Source organism: Phalaenopsis equestris, unplaced genomic scaffold, assembly GCF_001263595.1.
Source record: "Phalaenopsis equestris unplaced genomic scaffold, ASM126359v1 Scaffold000300, whole genome shotgun sequence".
NCBI lineage: Eukaryota > Viridiplantae > Streptophyta > Magnoliopsida > Asparagales > Orchidaceae > Phalaenopsis > Phalaenopsis equestris.
This window is the reverse complement of record NW_018164742.1, coordinates 557,665-572,279: the sequence shown is the minus strand read 5'-3', so window position 1 is coordinate 572,279 and position 14,615 is coordinate 557,665. Positions and strand designations below refer to the sequence as shown.

Genomic DNA, 14,615 nt, shown 5'->3' with positions numbered 1-14,615 from the left:
GCCCAATAAGAAGGAATGATAGGCATATACTTATAAGAAGACAATTTAGAAAAATTTTGAGAACCATGGGCAAAAGAAGAACATACTTTACAAGAGTCAAGTTTCCACTCATAAAAAGTTGTTGAACAATAAATTTTCCTTTCACGTTAGGAGTAATACCATCAGAAAGAGGAGAAATACCAATAAGAATACTAACCTTTCGCAGTTAACAGATCCTCAACAAGAGGACCAGGTTTCTCACAATCTTGGAAATATCTTTCTCTAACCAACAACATGATGGATGATTATGAAGTTTAACCCATATGGGCAAAGCCTTAAAATCCTCTTTAACTGGAGTAAAATCATGTGTCCGACATTTAAATATACAAGGTTTGTCAAAAATAAACCATGGAGCACCAGATGAAACTATATCCATGTCTTCAATGCAACTAAATTTAAAGAGAAAAAAATATTCTATGAGAGAGTTCTAGAAAGCCATTTAATTTCCAGATCTTATCAATGGTTTGCAAAAGGTTACCGTAAAACAAAAGACATATTCCATTGCTTCGAGCCCTATCAATTTTTTCCTCAGAAAATAAAATTTTATCATCTGCACTAAGAAAATAACAAAGATTAAAAGGAGAACTTGAAAAGTGAGATGATATCAAACCTTTCCAGTTAATAGAAGGAGAAGATCCATGAAGAGACCGATTAGAAGAAGAGAAGCGCGAGAAGAGTGGAAAAAAAGGAAGTATCCATATCTGTGAAGGGGCAAAAACCCCAAAAACAAAGAGAACACCAGATTAAGAGATAAAATAAGAAGAGCCAAGAATTTTCCTCAAGAAGAGAAAAAGAAGAGGAAGGCATGCAAAACCCTAGCAAAACCCAAGAAGAAGGCACAACGGCTTGCTCGTCTCTGAAGCCCATAGTTTTTTTCCTTCGCTTGAAAAGAATTGATGGTCAGAGTGCTGCATGTTTTTCTCACAACTACTTATGCCATCAACCAATATGTCAGCTTCCTTCTTGGAAGGATTGGTTTTTTTTTTAATATAGAATTTTGAGAGAACATAATTATAAATTCCCCTAACAATCAAAATTAAAATGTACTAGACAAGTTATATGAAGCTCAATTAAAATTCCTTTATGATTATTTGATTGAAATACTCAATAGTTAAATAAAAAAACATGAATAGTTTGTTACTTCATTTGTTTATGATCATAATAAAGCTTGATTAAGAAACTTACATTCTATCATTCACTCTAATGTTAAATCTCTACGCCTCAAAACTCTTATGATTGTATTATTGACCACCAAGCCACTTTGCATATTTCACAGCCAATGATTACAACTCCAACCTTCCCTTCTAAGCACACTCGCATCATCAAACTCTAAGCCTCATTAAGGCTTCGTTTGAGTGCGCTTTGCCTTTCAACAAAAGTCGTTAAAAACAACATCCGAAAAACTGTTCTTATAAAGTTATAGCTGGTAAAAAATAAATAATGCTTGAATATAAAATTCTTTTTGTGCTTTTTAACACTAATAATTAAAGCATTAAAAAAAAAAGACTAAAACAACCCAATCTATTGTTATCAACACTATTAATTTAAGAAAAAATTCTCCTCACGAGGCAAGCGAAGGAATAGGATTAGGCTTCCTTCCTCAGTGTGTAGGTGGACTCTCTCTTGAGGAAACTGAAGCCATGCTTCTTAAAGCAAGTAGAGCACTCAGATTCCCACCAAACCATGCTCCCTCCCTTCCCTCCCTTCATATCATGTTTTTCTCTGACTTTAGGAATGGAGAAAGCTGATGATTGGCTGATTTCAGGTGGGGAAAGGAATGTCATTGGAGGAGAGGTGAAGACGTACTTGAAAGAACATAAGCAATGGAAGCAATGGAAACAAGAGATGGTCTTCGGCGATGTTGGCCCAGCATCAAGAAGACCTGTAGCAGAAGTGCTTTCTAAGGAATCGGTTTGTGTGAGGTTATTTTGGACATTTTCATTTTCCAAACAGCGAAACACTAGGGGGACAGAACCGAAGCCGTGGAGATACGGCGTTCTGAAATGGTGAAGCAACACCTATGTGGTTGACGCATCTTGGGGAGATTGGGAAATAGCAAACATACGGGAATGATTTTGTCATCATTGTCTGCAATGAAACGGAGGTCTGACTTATTCTCAAACAAAGCCTAAGTAATAAGAAACTCATCTATCCATCTCACTTCTACATCATTCAGCCAAAAACCTGCTAGCAGCTCGATCTCTCCCGGTCACACCTACTTTTTTTTAATAAACCAACACTTGATACTTCTTTTAGCCGAATCGTAAGCAGGCGCAAAACTAGGTTATGTAATGGAAGCAATGGAAACACAATGGAAGCAAGAGATGATCTTCGGTGCTGTTGCCCCGCCGCCAAGAAGACATGTAGCAGAAGAGGTTTCTAAGGAATCAGTTTGTGTGAGGCTATTTTGGACATTTTCATTTTCCAAATAGCAAAACGTTGGGGGCGACAGAACCGAAGCCGTAGAGATCTGGTGTTCTGAAATAGTGATGAAACACCTATGCGGTTGACGCATCTTGGTTAAATTGGGAAATACCAAACACGTGAATGATTTTGTCACCGTTCTCTGCAACGGAATGGAGGTTAGGCTTACTCTCAAACGAAGCCTAAGTAATAAGAAACTCATCTATCCATCTCACTTCTCCACCATTCGGCCAACAACTGCAAGCAACACCATCTCTCCCGATCACCACTGTTTCTTTTTATTTATTTAATAGACCAACTCTCGATGCTTATTTTAGCCGCATCGTAAATAGGGGGCAAAACTAGGTTATGTACAAAAAATTGACCCCCCCCACCCACCCACCCTAAAAAATAATTTTGGTTACGCTCCTAATCATAAGTTTCTACAGAGATATTGGAGTTATCTTAATTATTTTATTAGTATATCAATAAACCATATATTTTTAATATTTAATAAGAATATATAGTATTTATTATCATGTAAAAAGTTCCTCCGTGGATATTAGACTTCTCAAAATTGTCATATTAGTAGATGAATATAACAATATATGTTCAATATTTTTTAAGAATTTGTAGTATTTATTATTATGCAACACATCTTTATTATTAAAAATATTTTTCTTCATAGTAAATTTTTTCCTATTTTTTCTTGCCTTTATATAGACATATATGTAACTACACAAAAATCAATGGAATAAATATGTAGCCCTTCTAGGCATTATATACGTATTCCCATAGTGCACCTAGTTGTATTAATCTCTCTCTCTCTCAAAATGCCTTCTCAAACAAAAATTCCCAAATTGCACTTATTGAGTATGTTCCCACCATTAAAAAAAGCCTTTCTACGGCATACATCTATAAAGCCTGAGCGCATTCTTTTTTATTTTTATTTTAATAATTATTTTTGATATATTTGTAAACACAAACGATTTAAGCGGCATACTCGTGATTCTCCAAAAGAAAAAAATAAAAATGATGATAAATTTAGCTTGTCCTTGTATATTTGCTGAATGAAGCCGAACTTGTCATCCAAATGATAGTTTAACTGTGGCCTCAATTAAACTGTTGAGAAATTGATAAATGCAAAAAAAATACAAATGGAATTTTGTTTTGGCAAGTTGTAGTGAAGATTAACGAATAAAAAAAGAAAAATGACAGTACTTATAATAGATAATTTGATTACACAAGAATTTGTCCGAATTGTGGGTATTTCTCGAGAAAAAAAGCAATGAATTGAAATGATGGATAACGTATCATTGGTCGAAGTCATCTCAATCACTAATATGAATTGAAATTTAATAACACAGAACATTATACCAAGCATTTTCTTAAGAAAATGTTGATTTTTCATATTTTTAATGATTGCAATCACTATCCTTAAGAACCTACGTTTAGCAAGATAAAATATGCCTTAGCTTCTTTATAACACTAAAGATTTTCCAATATAAAGTGAAATATGATATTTACTCTTACAAACAACATGAGTAGAAATGTAGGATAGAACAAATGCTTGGTGTACTGAATATTTTTCACCATTTATATGTAAAGGTGGAAACTGTAAGAAGCTATATCAATTAACTTTTGCAGGGTCTTATTTGTTCATTACTTCAATAAGCACTTTGTACTAAATATTTGAATTTTACTGCAATAAAATTGGTTTACAATACAAACTTCACAAGGAGACACCTGGTAAAGCATTACAGCATAAATATGGAAAACATCATGCAAGCCATAATATCATCATACTTAACTTCATTTATGCTGAGAGTTGCACAAAACCTAAGAAGCAGACACAATAAAAAGCTACATAATAGTGGAGCTCTACCCTTCATTCCCACTTGCTGCGTTTTGCAAAAAACCTTTGATATCAAAATCATCAGCCAAAGCCTTTCTGATAACGCCCTGCTCAACAAAGAGAGGAAAAAAATAAAATAAAATGAAGAGGCACATGCATACCACCCAATTCTTAATGATATCTAAAACCTAAACTTTGCCTTTTTACATTTTAATCACCCAAAATCTTTCATATTACATAAAAACTACTACTACATTAACTATTAAAAAGTAAAATACACCTTTTCAGGCATCTATAAGGTGACATGTAAGAAATTAATATTTAGGTATTAGATATCAAAATACATAAGAATTCAGTGGGTATGTATGTAAATCTTCCTAAAATAAATAAAATAGAATGAACTCGCATAAGATTAGAGGAGTGTTTAATTAGCGAGCAAGAAGAATAAGAGACCTTTTCAGTTATTATAGCAGTAATCAAGTAAGCCGGGGTAACATCGAATGCAGGATTCCAAACACCGATCCCTGAGGCCGCCACTTGCTTCCCAAGTCCTCCATCGGAACACAGCAACTCCTTCGGCGATCTCTCCTCTATAACAATTTGGTCTCCAGATCGAAGCGAGAGATCTATGGAAGTTACTGGAGCTGCAACATAAAAAGGAACCGCATGGTGTAATGCGCAAATAGCCAAATTGTACGTTCCAATCTTGTTTGCAGTATCACCTACAACATATCAAACATTAACAAATCTGACAATTCTGAATTTTATTTTGTTTTGGGTTTCATGAGATTACCGTTTGCAGCAATGCGATCAGCCCCAACTACGACAGCGCCGATTGTCCTTACTTTCATCAATGAAGCAGCCGCAGAATCTGCTATCAATGTTGCGTGGATCTTATCATGAACTAGTTCAAATGCTGTTAGCCTAGATCCCTACAAAATAGTAAAGGAGGATGGACATACATACCCCCCAATTCCTATATATTTATATACCTAACACCTAAACTTTAAGTTTTGCATTCATACCACCAATTCTTTCATATCACATAAAAAATACCATCATTTTAACTTTTAAAAAGTTAAATACATCATTTCATGCATAGATAAGGTGGCATGAATGCAAACATTGAAGTTTAGGTGTTAGATAAATAAATACATGGAATTGTGTAGTATGTATGTAAATCTTCCAATAGTAAGACAATCTTGTTTTGATGGGCATCATTATGGAAAACATTAAGGGAGCCCAGAAAGATCCAGGTATATTATGAGGTGGTGGCTAACATGTAAAGTAAACCCATTGAGAAAATATAAGGGGCATTTACACACATACCATCCAATTCCTACGCATTTACATATCTAAGACATAAACTCTACTTCTTACATTCATACCACCCAAATCTTTCATATCAAATAAAAAATATCACTATTTTAACTTTTAAAAAGTGTTAAACTTTTAAAAAGTGAAATACACCTTTTCATCCATAGGTAAGGTAGCATAGTTTAGGTGTTAGATATGTGAATACAAAGAAATTAAGTGGCATGTATGTAAATCTTCTAAATACAATTCAAAAACCAGAAAAGACAAAATGAAGTGTTGAGGTGTTATGTTTACCTGGTTAAAAGGACGTGTCTCAGTGCAGAATGCAGTCTCTAAAAATCCATTAGCATGAAGAGCGCGGATTACCCCAAGTGCTGTTCCATACCCGGCAGTGGCGAGGCTGTACAAGTAAACAGATAAAAGGAATAATAGGGCCTTCCTGCCAAATGAGATAATGATTTTTTTTCCACCAAATAGAAGAATAATTGAAAATTTAGAAAGAGAACCTGCCCGTGTTGCAATGTGTTAAAATAGATACTGTTTTGGAACCTTTCAGATTTGATTGTATATCATTCGCTCCATGAAAACCGATGGCTTTGTTAGTATTGACATCATCAATGAGCATACGTTCTGCGGCCGTAATATATGTCTGATAATACAAGAGAAAAAGGAGATAAAAGGTTAGTGAACGGTGAACATAAAGAAGTTTGCTTCTGCAACCAATTAAGAGTGAAAAAATAAATAAATAAATAACATGGATGATATATAGTCTTTAAGCCATTTCTAAAACAACAACAAAGATCCAATACAAATGAAATATGATGAGAAAAGCCCGAGATGCTGATTAAAAATACTAACTAGAAAATGCTGCAAAGAACATAGTATTGCCATCTTATTTCTCAGATAAAACAAGGAAAGTATTTGATCATCTGTGACATAACAAAAAATCACAAGAAACATTTTCTTTTGATAAATTTACATAAGCAGCACATGATTCATATGCATTAATATAAACTTTCATATTTACATACATAACACTTTAGTGTTTTAAACATATGCATGAAAAGGTGTACTTCACTTTGAAAAAGTGGTAATAGTGTTATTTTTTATGTGATATTAAGGATTTGAGTGTTATGCATGTAAAAATGAAAGTTTAGGTGTGAGATATGTAAATATATAAGAATTATGTGATGTGCATGTAAAATACCCCTTTTATCTTTTAAGGGACAGTAGCTGTATTACATACCTGAAAAACTAATTTAGCCTCATCAGTAGTCTCAACAGTTTTTAACACAAGATTTTGAAGTTTTGTAGCTGCATCAGAGAGATTTACAGCAGTCGGCCGGCTGCAAATAATGGAAAAACTAAGTTCTTAGAAACATAAAGTTCTAATTAAAGTTACAGCCTGATTCTACCTGGAAACAAGGTAATCTAATTTCTTGACAAGGAAAGATGCCGCTTCCAACGAAGTCCCACTGAAGTCAAGATTAAAAATTTCAACAGCTAGAGATAAAGCTGCTGATATTGCAATTGCAGGAGCACCACGAACTACCATGTCTCTGATCGCATTCCTAACGAGATTTACATAATCATTCTATTAAACTGGACAGAAGATATGTCCCAGGATAATAAACATTAAAATGAGAAAAATGTTTAAAGCAATGAATAAATGTAATAATAGACAGTATTGATCCAAGAAAATAGTCATTCTGTGAGAAAAATCCCAAAATAAGGGCAACTGCAACCAAATAACATTAGAATCACTAAGTCCTACTTAGTTCTATCCTACATATAACAAAACAGCCGCTGCGATTTAGGGGGAATATGGTTGTAAGAAATTAAAATTTTTGATTATTTTAGATAGTGTAAAATAAAGGCAGTATTTGAAATGATTTGGAGTTCTTTGGCTCAGTGTAAAACAAATGCATGAGATAAACTTTTATGTTTAATTTTAAGTAAAATAAATTTAGTGTAAAGCCAAATGATAGCAGTGGGTAGCAACTAATGTCGGCTGGTAGTGGCTAGCATAGGGAAGAGAGAGGCTACAACCAATAATGTGTCGCCGATGGTCGCAGTAGCATATGATAGGCTAAGCTGCATGTGCACAATGCATTTCAAATTCTGCAAAATTTAATGAAGTCCAAATACATTGAAAATAAATTAACTGGAAATTTTCAAATATATCAACAAGTAAGTTTACATTCCGTTTTCCTTCTACTGAACAATTAAATTTTGAAAAATCCTATATTCCTTTTACTTTGCATTCTTTCATCAACAAACCAAACAAACTCTTAAAAAAGTTACTTTGTTGGAATTACTAAATCTTTTTAAATCACCCAAAATTTCCAATGTGCATTAAATAGTCCAAAAATTTTGTTGGATCTAAGAATAGGTCAAACAAAAAATTATATGAATTTCCTACAACAACAACAAAAACAACAAAACCTTTATCACACTAAGTGGGGATGGCTACATGATTCTTTTTTCTCCATTGCGTCCTATATAGTTTCATATTTTCATTTAATCCCAATAAATTCAAATCTTTTTATATACAATATGCCCATGTCATCCTGCATCTATCTCTGCCTTTCTTAACATAAGTCGAATCTAAAACATCTACTCTTCTAATCGGATTATCAGATGGTCGACATTTAATGTGTTTAATGTGATAATGTGACCAGACCATCTAAGACGACTCTCTCTCATGAAGCTACACCAACCCTATCACGGATATATTCATTTCGCATTATGTCTCTTAAGTGTAAAGCCACTCATCCACCTAATCATTCTCATCTTGGCAACACTTAACTTAGCTTTATGCTTCTCTTTTAAAGGTCAACATTCAGCGCCATTAAGCATTGCTGGTCTCACCACCATCTTATAAAATTTTTCTTTCAGTTTAAGCGATACTTTTCTATCACACAATAGGCTCGAAGCATTCCTCCACTTCAACCAACCAACTTGAATTCTACTAATAACAACCCCATCAATATCATTGAACAATAGACCCGAGATATCTAAAGCGTTCACATATTTTAATAATTTGATCACCCATAGTTACATATCTGTCACTAGAGCTACCACTACTAAAATTAAATTCCATGTACTCGGTTTTAGTTCTACTCAAATGAAGGCCTTTAGACTCCAAGTTAAACCTCCATAATTCAAGTTTATCCTGAGATTTTTTCTCTCGTCTTATCCACGAGAAGGCTATCATCACTAAAAAGCATACACCAAGGTACATCCTCATGCAAGTGTCCAATAAAACCATCCATAACTAAAGCAAAAAGATATGGGCTTAAAGTCGATCCTTGATGTAAACCAACATATATAGGAAAATATTTGGTCAATCCTCCTTCTGTTCGAACCCAAGTAACAGTTCTTGTATACATATCTTTAATGACTTGTATATAAGTCATATCAACATATATAAGTCATTGTATATAAGTCATATCAACACATTTCTTCTCAAGAACTCTATAAACAATATCTCTTGGAACCTTATCATAAGCTTTTTCTAAATCAATAAAAATCATATGCAAATCCTCCTTATTATCTCTGCAGTTCTCCATCAAACCTCTCAATAAATGTATAGCTTCTATAGCAGACCTGCCCGCCATAAATCCAAATTGATTATGAGAAATATTTGTAATACATCTTAACCTATGTTCAACCTCTCTCATAATTTTAAAGAACGACACATCAACTTAATTCCTTTATAATTGGCACACTCTTGTGCATCCCCTTTATTCTTAAAAATGGGGACCAAAATACTCTTCTTTCACTCAGGTATCTTTTAGTTTTTAAAATAATATTAAAGAGTTTAGTAAGCCAAGAAACTCCCAAATCTCCTAAATATTTTCACACTTCAATTGGGATATCATCAGGCCCTACAGACTTTCCACTCTTGGTTTTCTTTAAAGCAGCCTCAACTTCTTTTTTACTAATACGATGGTAAAAATGAAACATTTTATTATTATTAACGATATTAAGATCACTAAGGTCGATCGTATTTTTCTAAACTTCATTAAAAAGCTTATCAAAATAACTCACCCACCTATTTTGAATATCTTTTTTCTCAGAAAAATATTTTTTTTACTATCATCTTTAATACACTTTACTTGAGTTAAATCTTTACTTTTCTTTTTTCTTTGTTTGACTAATTTATACATATACTTGTCATCCTCCTTAGTATATAATCTATTATAAAAATCACTAAAAGTATCACAAATTATTCTCTTAGAATTCCTATGGGTCTTTTGATATTTTCCCAATTCTCTAAGCTTTTGCATTTAAACCAGTTGTTATAACAAACATTTTTTCTATTTTATCTTTCTTGCACATTATTATTTCACCACAAATTATTTTTATTTATAGAAACTTTTTCTTTTGATTTTCCAAATACAACTTTGTCACATGTTTAATAGTTCTTGTTACTTTATCTCTCATAGAATTTGTTCTTCATAAACATCTCGAATTTTGAAAAATTAAATTTTATTCATAAAAATAATTTTATTTGTCTCTTTTAGGTATCTCCATCTAATTCTATGACAATGATTCCTAGTATTTTTTATTTTACAACTCTTATCTTAAAATCTAGAACTAAAAATCAATGTGAAGTACTTAAATATTTACTTGGAATGACTTTACAATCTTTACATTCTCGACAATCTCTTCTTATCATAAAAAAATAATCAATTTGTGTTTTATTAGCTCCATTCTTATAAATAATAATATGATCATTTCTTTTCTTGAATAAAATATTTGCAATAACAAAATTATACGCTAAATTAAAATCCAATATAACTCTACCTTCTTCATTAATCACTCCAAAATTGAGCCACCATTAATATTTCTAAAATCTTCTACCACTCTACCTCTCTACCAAAATGTTCATTTAAAACTCCTCCAATAAAAATTCTTTCTTCAAGAGATATCATTTGTATTAAGTCTTCTAAGTCATTCCAGAATTTATCTTTACAACCTATATCTAAACCCACTTGATGAGCATAAACACTTATAATATTAAAAATCTCAATATCAACAATAATCTTAAGGGCTATAATTCTATCTCCAACCCTATTAATTTTTATAATATTATCTTTCAAACTCTTATTTATAATTACAACTATCCCATTTCTAGAGTGACTCTTACCTGAATACTAAAGTTTAAAACCTAAGTTATCAATCTTCTTATCATTTTCTTAATGAATTTCCTAAACCCCATAAAATCAAACTTTAATAGGATTTATCAAATCCATATGTACTAAATCCTACATTCAACCAAACATGCCCTAAGTTTGACCACATCAAATTATCCTATAAAACAACCTATATTGGCTAACAGCAATCTACAAGCAAAAAAATTGTTTCAGACGACGAGGAGTTTTATCAAACCAGGACGTACTGCTAAGCGCAATTACATAATCGAATCAGATATTATAAAAAATGACAAATTCTGCTCAACTCACCATCCATCAGCGGCATTCAGGATGTCCAAATAAACCGTTTCCAGAGGAAGTTTTCTCTGCGCGGAGCCGAACCAAATCAGAGAAGTAATAAAAAAAAAGCTAGGCACAGAGACTTGAAAGGAGTAGAAAGGTAAACCAAGAATACCTGATCGAGAAGGCGAAGTAAACCGCGTTCGTAGCAGATGGACTGCAGCGGGCTGAACTGATCCGCCATTATTTTAAAGTTTAAAAGCCTCGCCCAAGTTCAGAACAGTTTTTGGTCGGGAAAGTGTTGGATGCAGAGACAGCTTAAAAGCTGGGGTCGACTGAGGAAAGGCGAGCAGGGAATCGGTACGCGGAATGTGAATATGTTGAGGAAGGAATGTGTTATGAAGGCTTGCGCAGTACTGCAGTAGTTGTTAGAGTTTTTGTTTTTTCTTTTTATTTTTTTAAATTATTTTTTAAGTAGGAGATTAAATACAAAACCCAAATCTAATACCACTAATTTTAATTTCTAACTTAGTTTTTAATGTGGCTCGACTTCAAAAAAAAATTGTGGTATGCATGCATATATAGTAATTAATTGATATGCATAAAATTTTTCATTTATTAATGACACAATTGACTTTACTTGAGGCATAATCAATTTCTTTAATTTAAATTTTTAAGAAAAAAAATTATTTAGAATCAAGATATTTATTTTTTTATTGAATATCATTTATTTAAAATTTATAATCGTACATAAAAAAAGTGGCAGTGCTGATTCATAAGAGAAGAATATGATGAAGGAAGACCCACCGACAGAAGACGGTGAGACTACTCACATATTCGATTGAGTGCGGCCACCCAAGCCAAAGCCAACAAGGCCAAAGCCGGTTGAGCAATGAAAGATGATCGAATGATCTGAGTTTGAATTGTTCGGTTATGGATGAGACAAAGAGGCATTAGTGTCAAACACCTCGAAGAAGCCGACCAGATGAAAGACTTAATCCCTCATCACCTCCAATCATATTGGTCATTTTCAGAAGTATCCCCATCCATTATCAAAGCTTGGCAGCCCGACTATATCATCCAACAGAGCAAGTTTTGCTGACCTGAAGCCAATCAAGTTTGGCCAACCAAACACACTGATCAAGCATAGCAATCAAATTGGTCCTACAAACTTGAAACTAATTAAGCTCAGCAAACCGAACCATAGAGCAAACGAGTGATAGGTTCATACCTGTAAAATACCTAGAATATCATATACATCTCTTATTAAAGCAGGGGCAAAAATGTAATTTCATCATATTGTACTCTCTCATTTATAAATAGGGAGATCATTTTATAAATAAAGGGAGATCAACAAGATTGATATGACATTATACTATTCATTATTGTTCACTCCTCTTTCTCTCACACACTCTCTCTTCATCCTAACCTACACTCAACTCCATGGGGTGTCATTCACAAACAAAATTAGAGATCCAACACCCTGAAATGTGCAGGGAGTGTGGATCATGCCACAGACAAGAAGAGGAGCAACCCACGAAGAAGAAACCCGAAACAGAGATAGCAGTAATATGAAGTGCATGTTTTTGGTTCTTTTTTTATTCGAAGTCTGTGGCTTGTCTATATGTGTATATATATATCATATGATTTTACCTTTCCAACTAAATCTCTAGAATTATCAAAGATGATCCGGAGAAGAAAGAAATCTGAATAATGAGAATACACGACAAAAATAGACAAACAAATTAAAAAGAAACTTGAAGAGCTTATATAAGGTAATCCTCGTGTATAAGTTCATAGTATATGTCCAAAATAGAATCAGATCAAAGTTTTTTTTAGATACAATATCCACGAAGAGAATCCCTATATAAGCAACCCATAACCAGAGAACCAAAAAGAACATTTTTGCTTCGGGTTCAAGAGTAACTCCCAAACAGACGTATCCCTTTGGTTAATTAAATCTAGGGGAATACAAACAATACTCTTGACAATAGGGGTCTTACTTACATTCAAGTGATGACTAATAAAAATGGGCGTCACAAAAAAAACAGTTATTTCATCGGAACATCTCGATGCTATCAAAGTTCATGCCAAATCATAGGAGTGGAGAGTAAGTGTCTCACATCCAACATAAGTGACGACTCATAAAAAAAGAGGCATATGAACATAATTAGGTTGTATCGTTAGAGACCACACTATGCTTCAAGGCATAACTGGGCCATTAGGATAGAGGGTGAATCATTGTATCCCAAATGAGCAGCGACTATTCGCAATGAAGATCTATGAAACAACATCAACGAGGTACCAAATGAAAAGAATGTGCTTAAAGGGGGTAAACAAAAATGTAAAGAAAGGGAGTCCTAATCAGATAGAGATCAACGGGATATGATTCTTGGATCCATCATTTCAAGCTATTATGATTTTAAGTCTACCTGGTTGTGAAGGTAGCGGCCCAACCCGATCAGAGACCTCTTGTCAGCAACCCATGTGTTGCATCGTTCAAGAAGACCTTGGTAGCCCTAAGTTCATAAGAAAGAAATTTATAACATCTATGGCCCTTTATAGGTAAAATTGATAGAAGTTGGATTTAGACCCGTTGATAAAGTGACTAGAATAGCCTATGGAAAGAAGGGAAAAGAGAGATCTAACTGTAAAGCTGAAAACACGCCCACAAAGGACTTACTCCTCATCTAGGTCGAGGAGCTTAGACAACGACCTAAATAAAAATAAGTATGCTTTGGCTAGTCGGGCTGAAGAAGCACGAGGGCATCTCCTCAAGATATACAAATATGATGCGGTTAGCTAATCAATTCCCAATCTAGAGGCCCTATTAATATGACTTGAGAGATATTTATGTTATGCATGTCATTTTAAACCACCTCGAAGGCCATGCAAACAAGTAAATGCATATTTTGAAAAGTTGAGATATTTTAATCCTAAGTTTGAATTTATCACAATTTTTATTAATAGGTTTTTAAAAAAATATATATATTTTAGGGTCCTTAAAGAGCCTAAGTTATATTTTTGTAGAACATCCCAAATAACTAGAAGGCAAGAAAGAAAACATTAGCAACACTCAACATGAAATAAATAAAGCCACATGAATAGATAAATGAATAGGTCAGGTTCTACTTTGTCGGCAACATATCTCGGAAAGCAAAAAGGGCAATCAGGCTGCACATATACATTTCTAATCCTAATTCTATTTTAATAAAATGGAAATGAGGCTTTTTATCTTGCTATGAGGAAAGAAACAACATGTTGTTTCTGTAGTTAAGGTTCATATTGTATACTCAAATTACGACAACGAATAACAAAGTCTAATAAAAATTTATTGGGCTTTTGTTGTGCTAACATTAGATTACTCATAGTGATCTTGTGTCCTGCACCAACGAAACACTTCACGAACATGTCTACTGGTTTGACAAATGTTTTGAAGTTGTCATTCTTCAAATTAACATACCATTCAAATGCAAATCATAACAAACTAATGACAAATAACAAAGAAGCAATGTTTCGTTGTTGCCAATGTTGCAACAAAGTGCTCGAAATTAATCAAT

At 33.4% G+C, this 14,615-nt stretch overlaps 1 protein-coding gene and 1 long non-coding RNA gene across 3 annotated transcripts; both read right to left on the bottom strand.

Moving 5' to 3' along the window:
- Window positions 1-317: 317 nt before the first annotated feature.
- Window positions 318-999, bottom strand: LOC110025465. The gene is made up of 3 exons (XR_002294123.1): window positions 854-999; window positions 688-740; window positions 318-589 (listed from the first exon to the last, which is right to left on the bottom strand). It is a non-coding gene; the product is annotated as an uncharacterized LOC110025465 (long non-coding RNA).
- Window positions 1,000-4,070: 3,071 nt separating this feature from the next.
- On the bottom strand, window positions 4,071-11,453 carry LOC110025462 (methylthioribose-1-phosphate isomerase). 2 transcript variants are annotated; one of them, XM_020725958.1, is made up of 9 exons: window positions 11,231-11,453; window positions 11,086-11,141; window positions 7,030-7,185; window positions 6,861-6,960; window positions 6,121-6,263; window positions 5,909-6,014; window positions 5,091-5,229; window positions 4,751-4,941; window positions 4,071-4,404 (listed from the first exon to the last, which is right to left on the bottom strand). In XM_020725958.1, the coding sequence occupies exons 1-9, from the start codon at window positions 11,297-11,299 to the stop codon at window positions 4,324-4,326; spliced, it is 1,041 nt and encodes a 346-aa protein (XP_020581617.1). In that variant the 5' UTR covers window positions 11,300-11,453; the 3' UTR covers window positions 4,071-4,323. The 2 variants fall into 2 exon arrangements, with proteins under 2 accessions (XP_020581617.1, XP_020581616.1); XM_020725957.1 differs by having other exon boundaries at window positions 4,072-4,404; window positions 4,751-5,019.
- Between the last annotated feature and the right edge of the window lie 3,162 nt (window positions 11,454-14,615).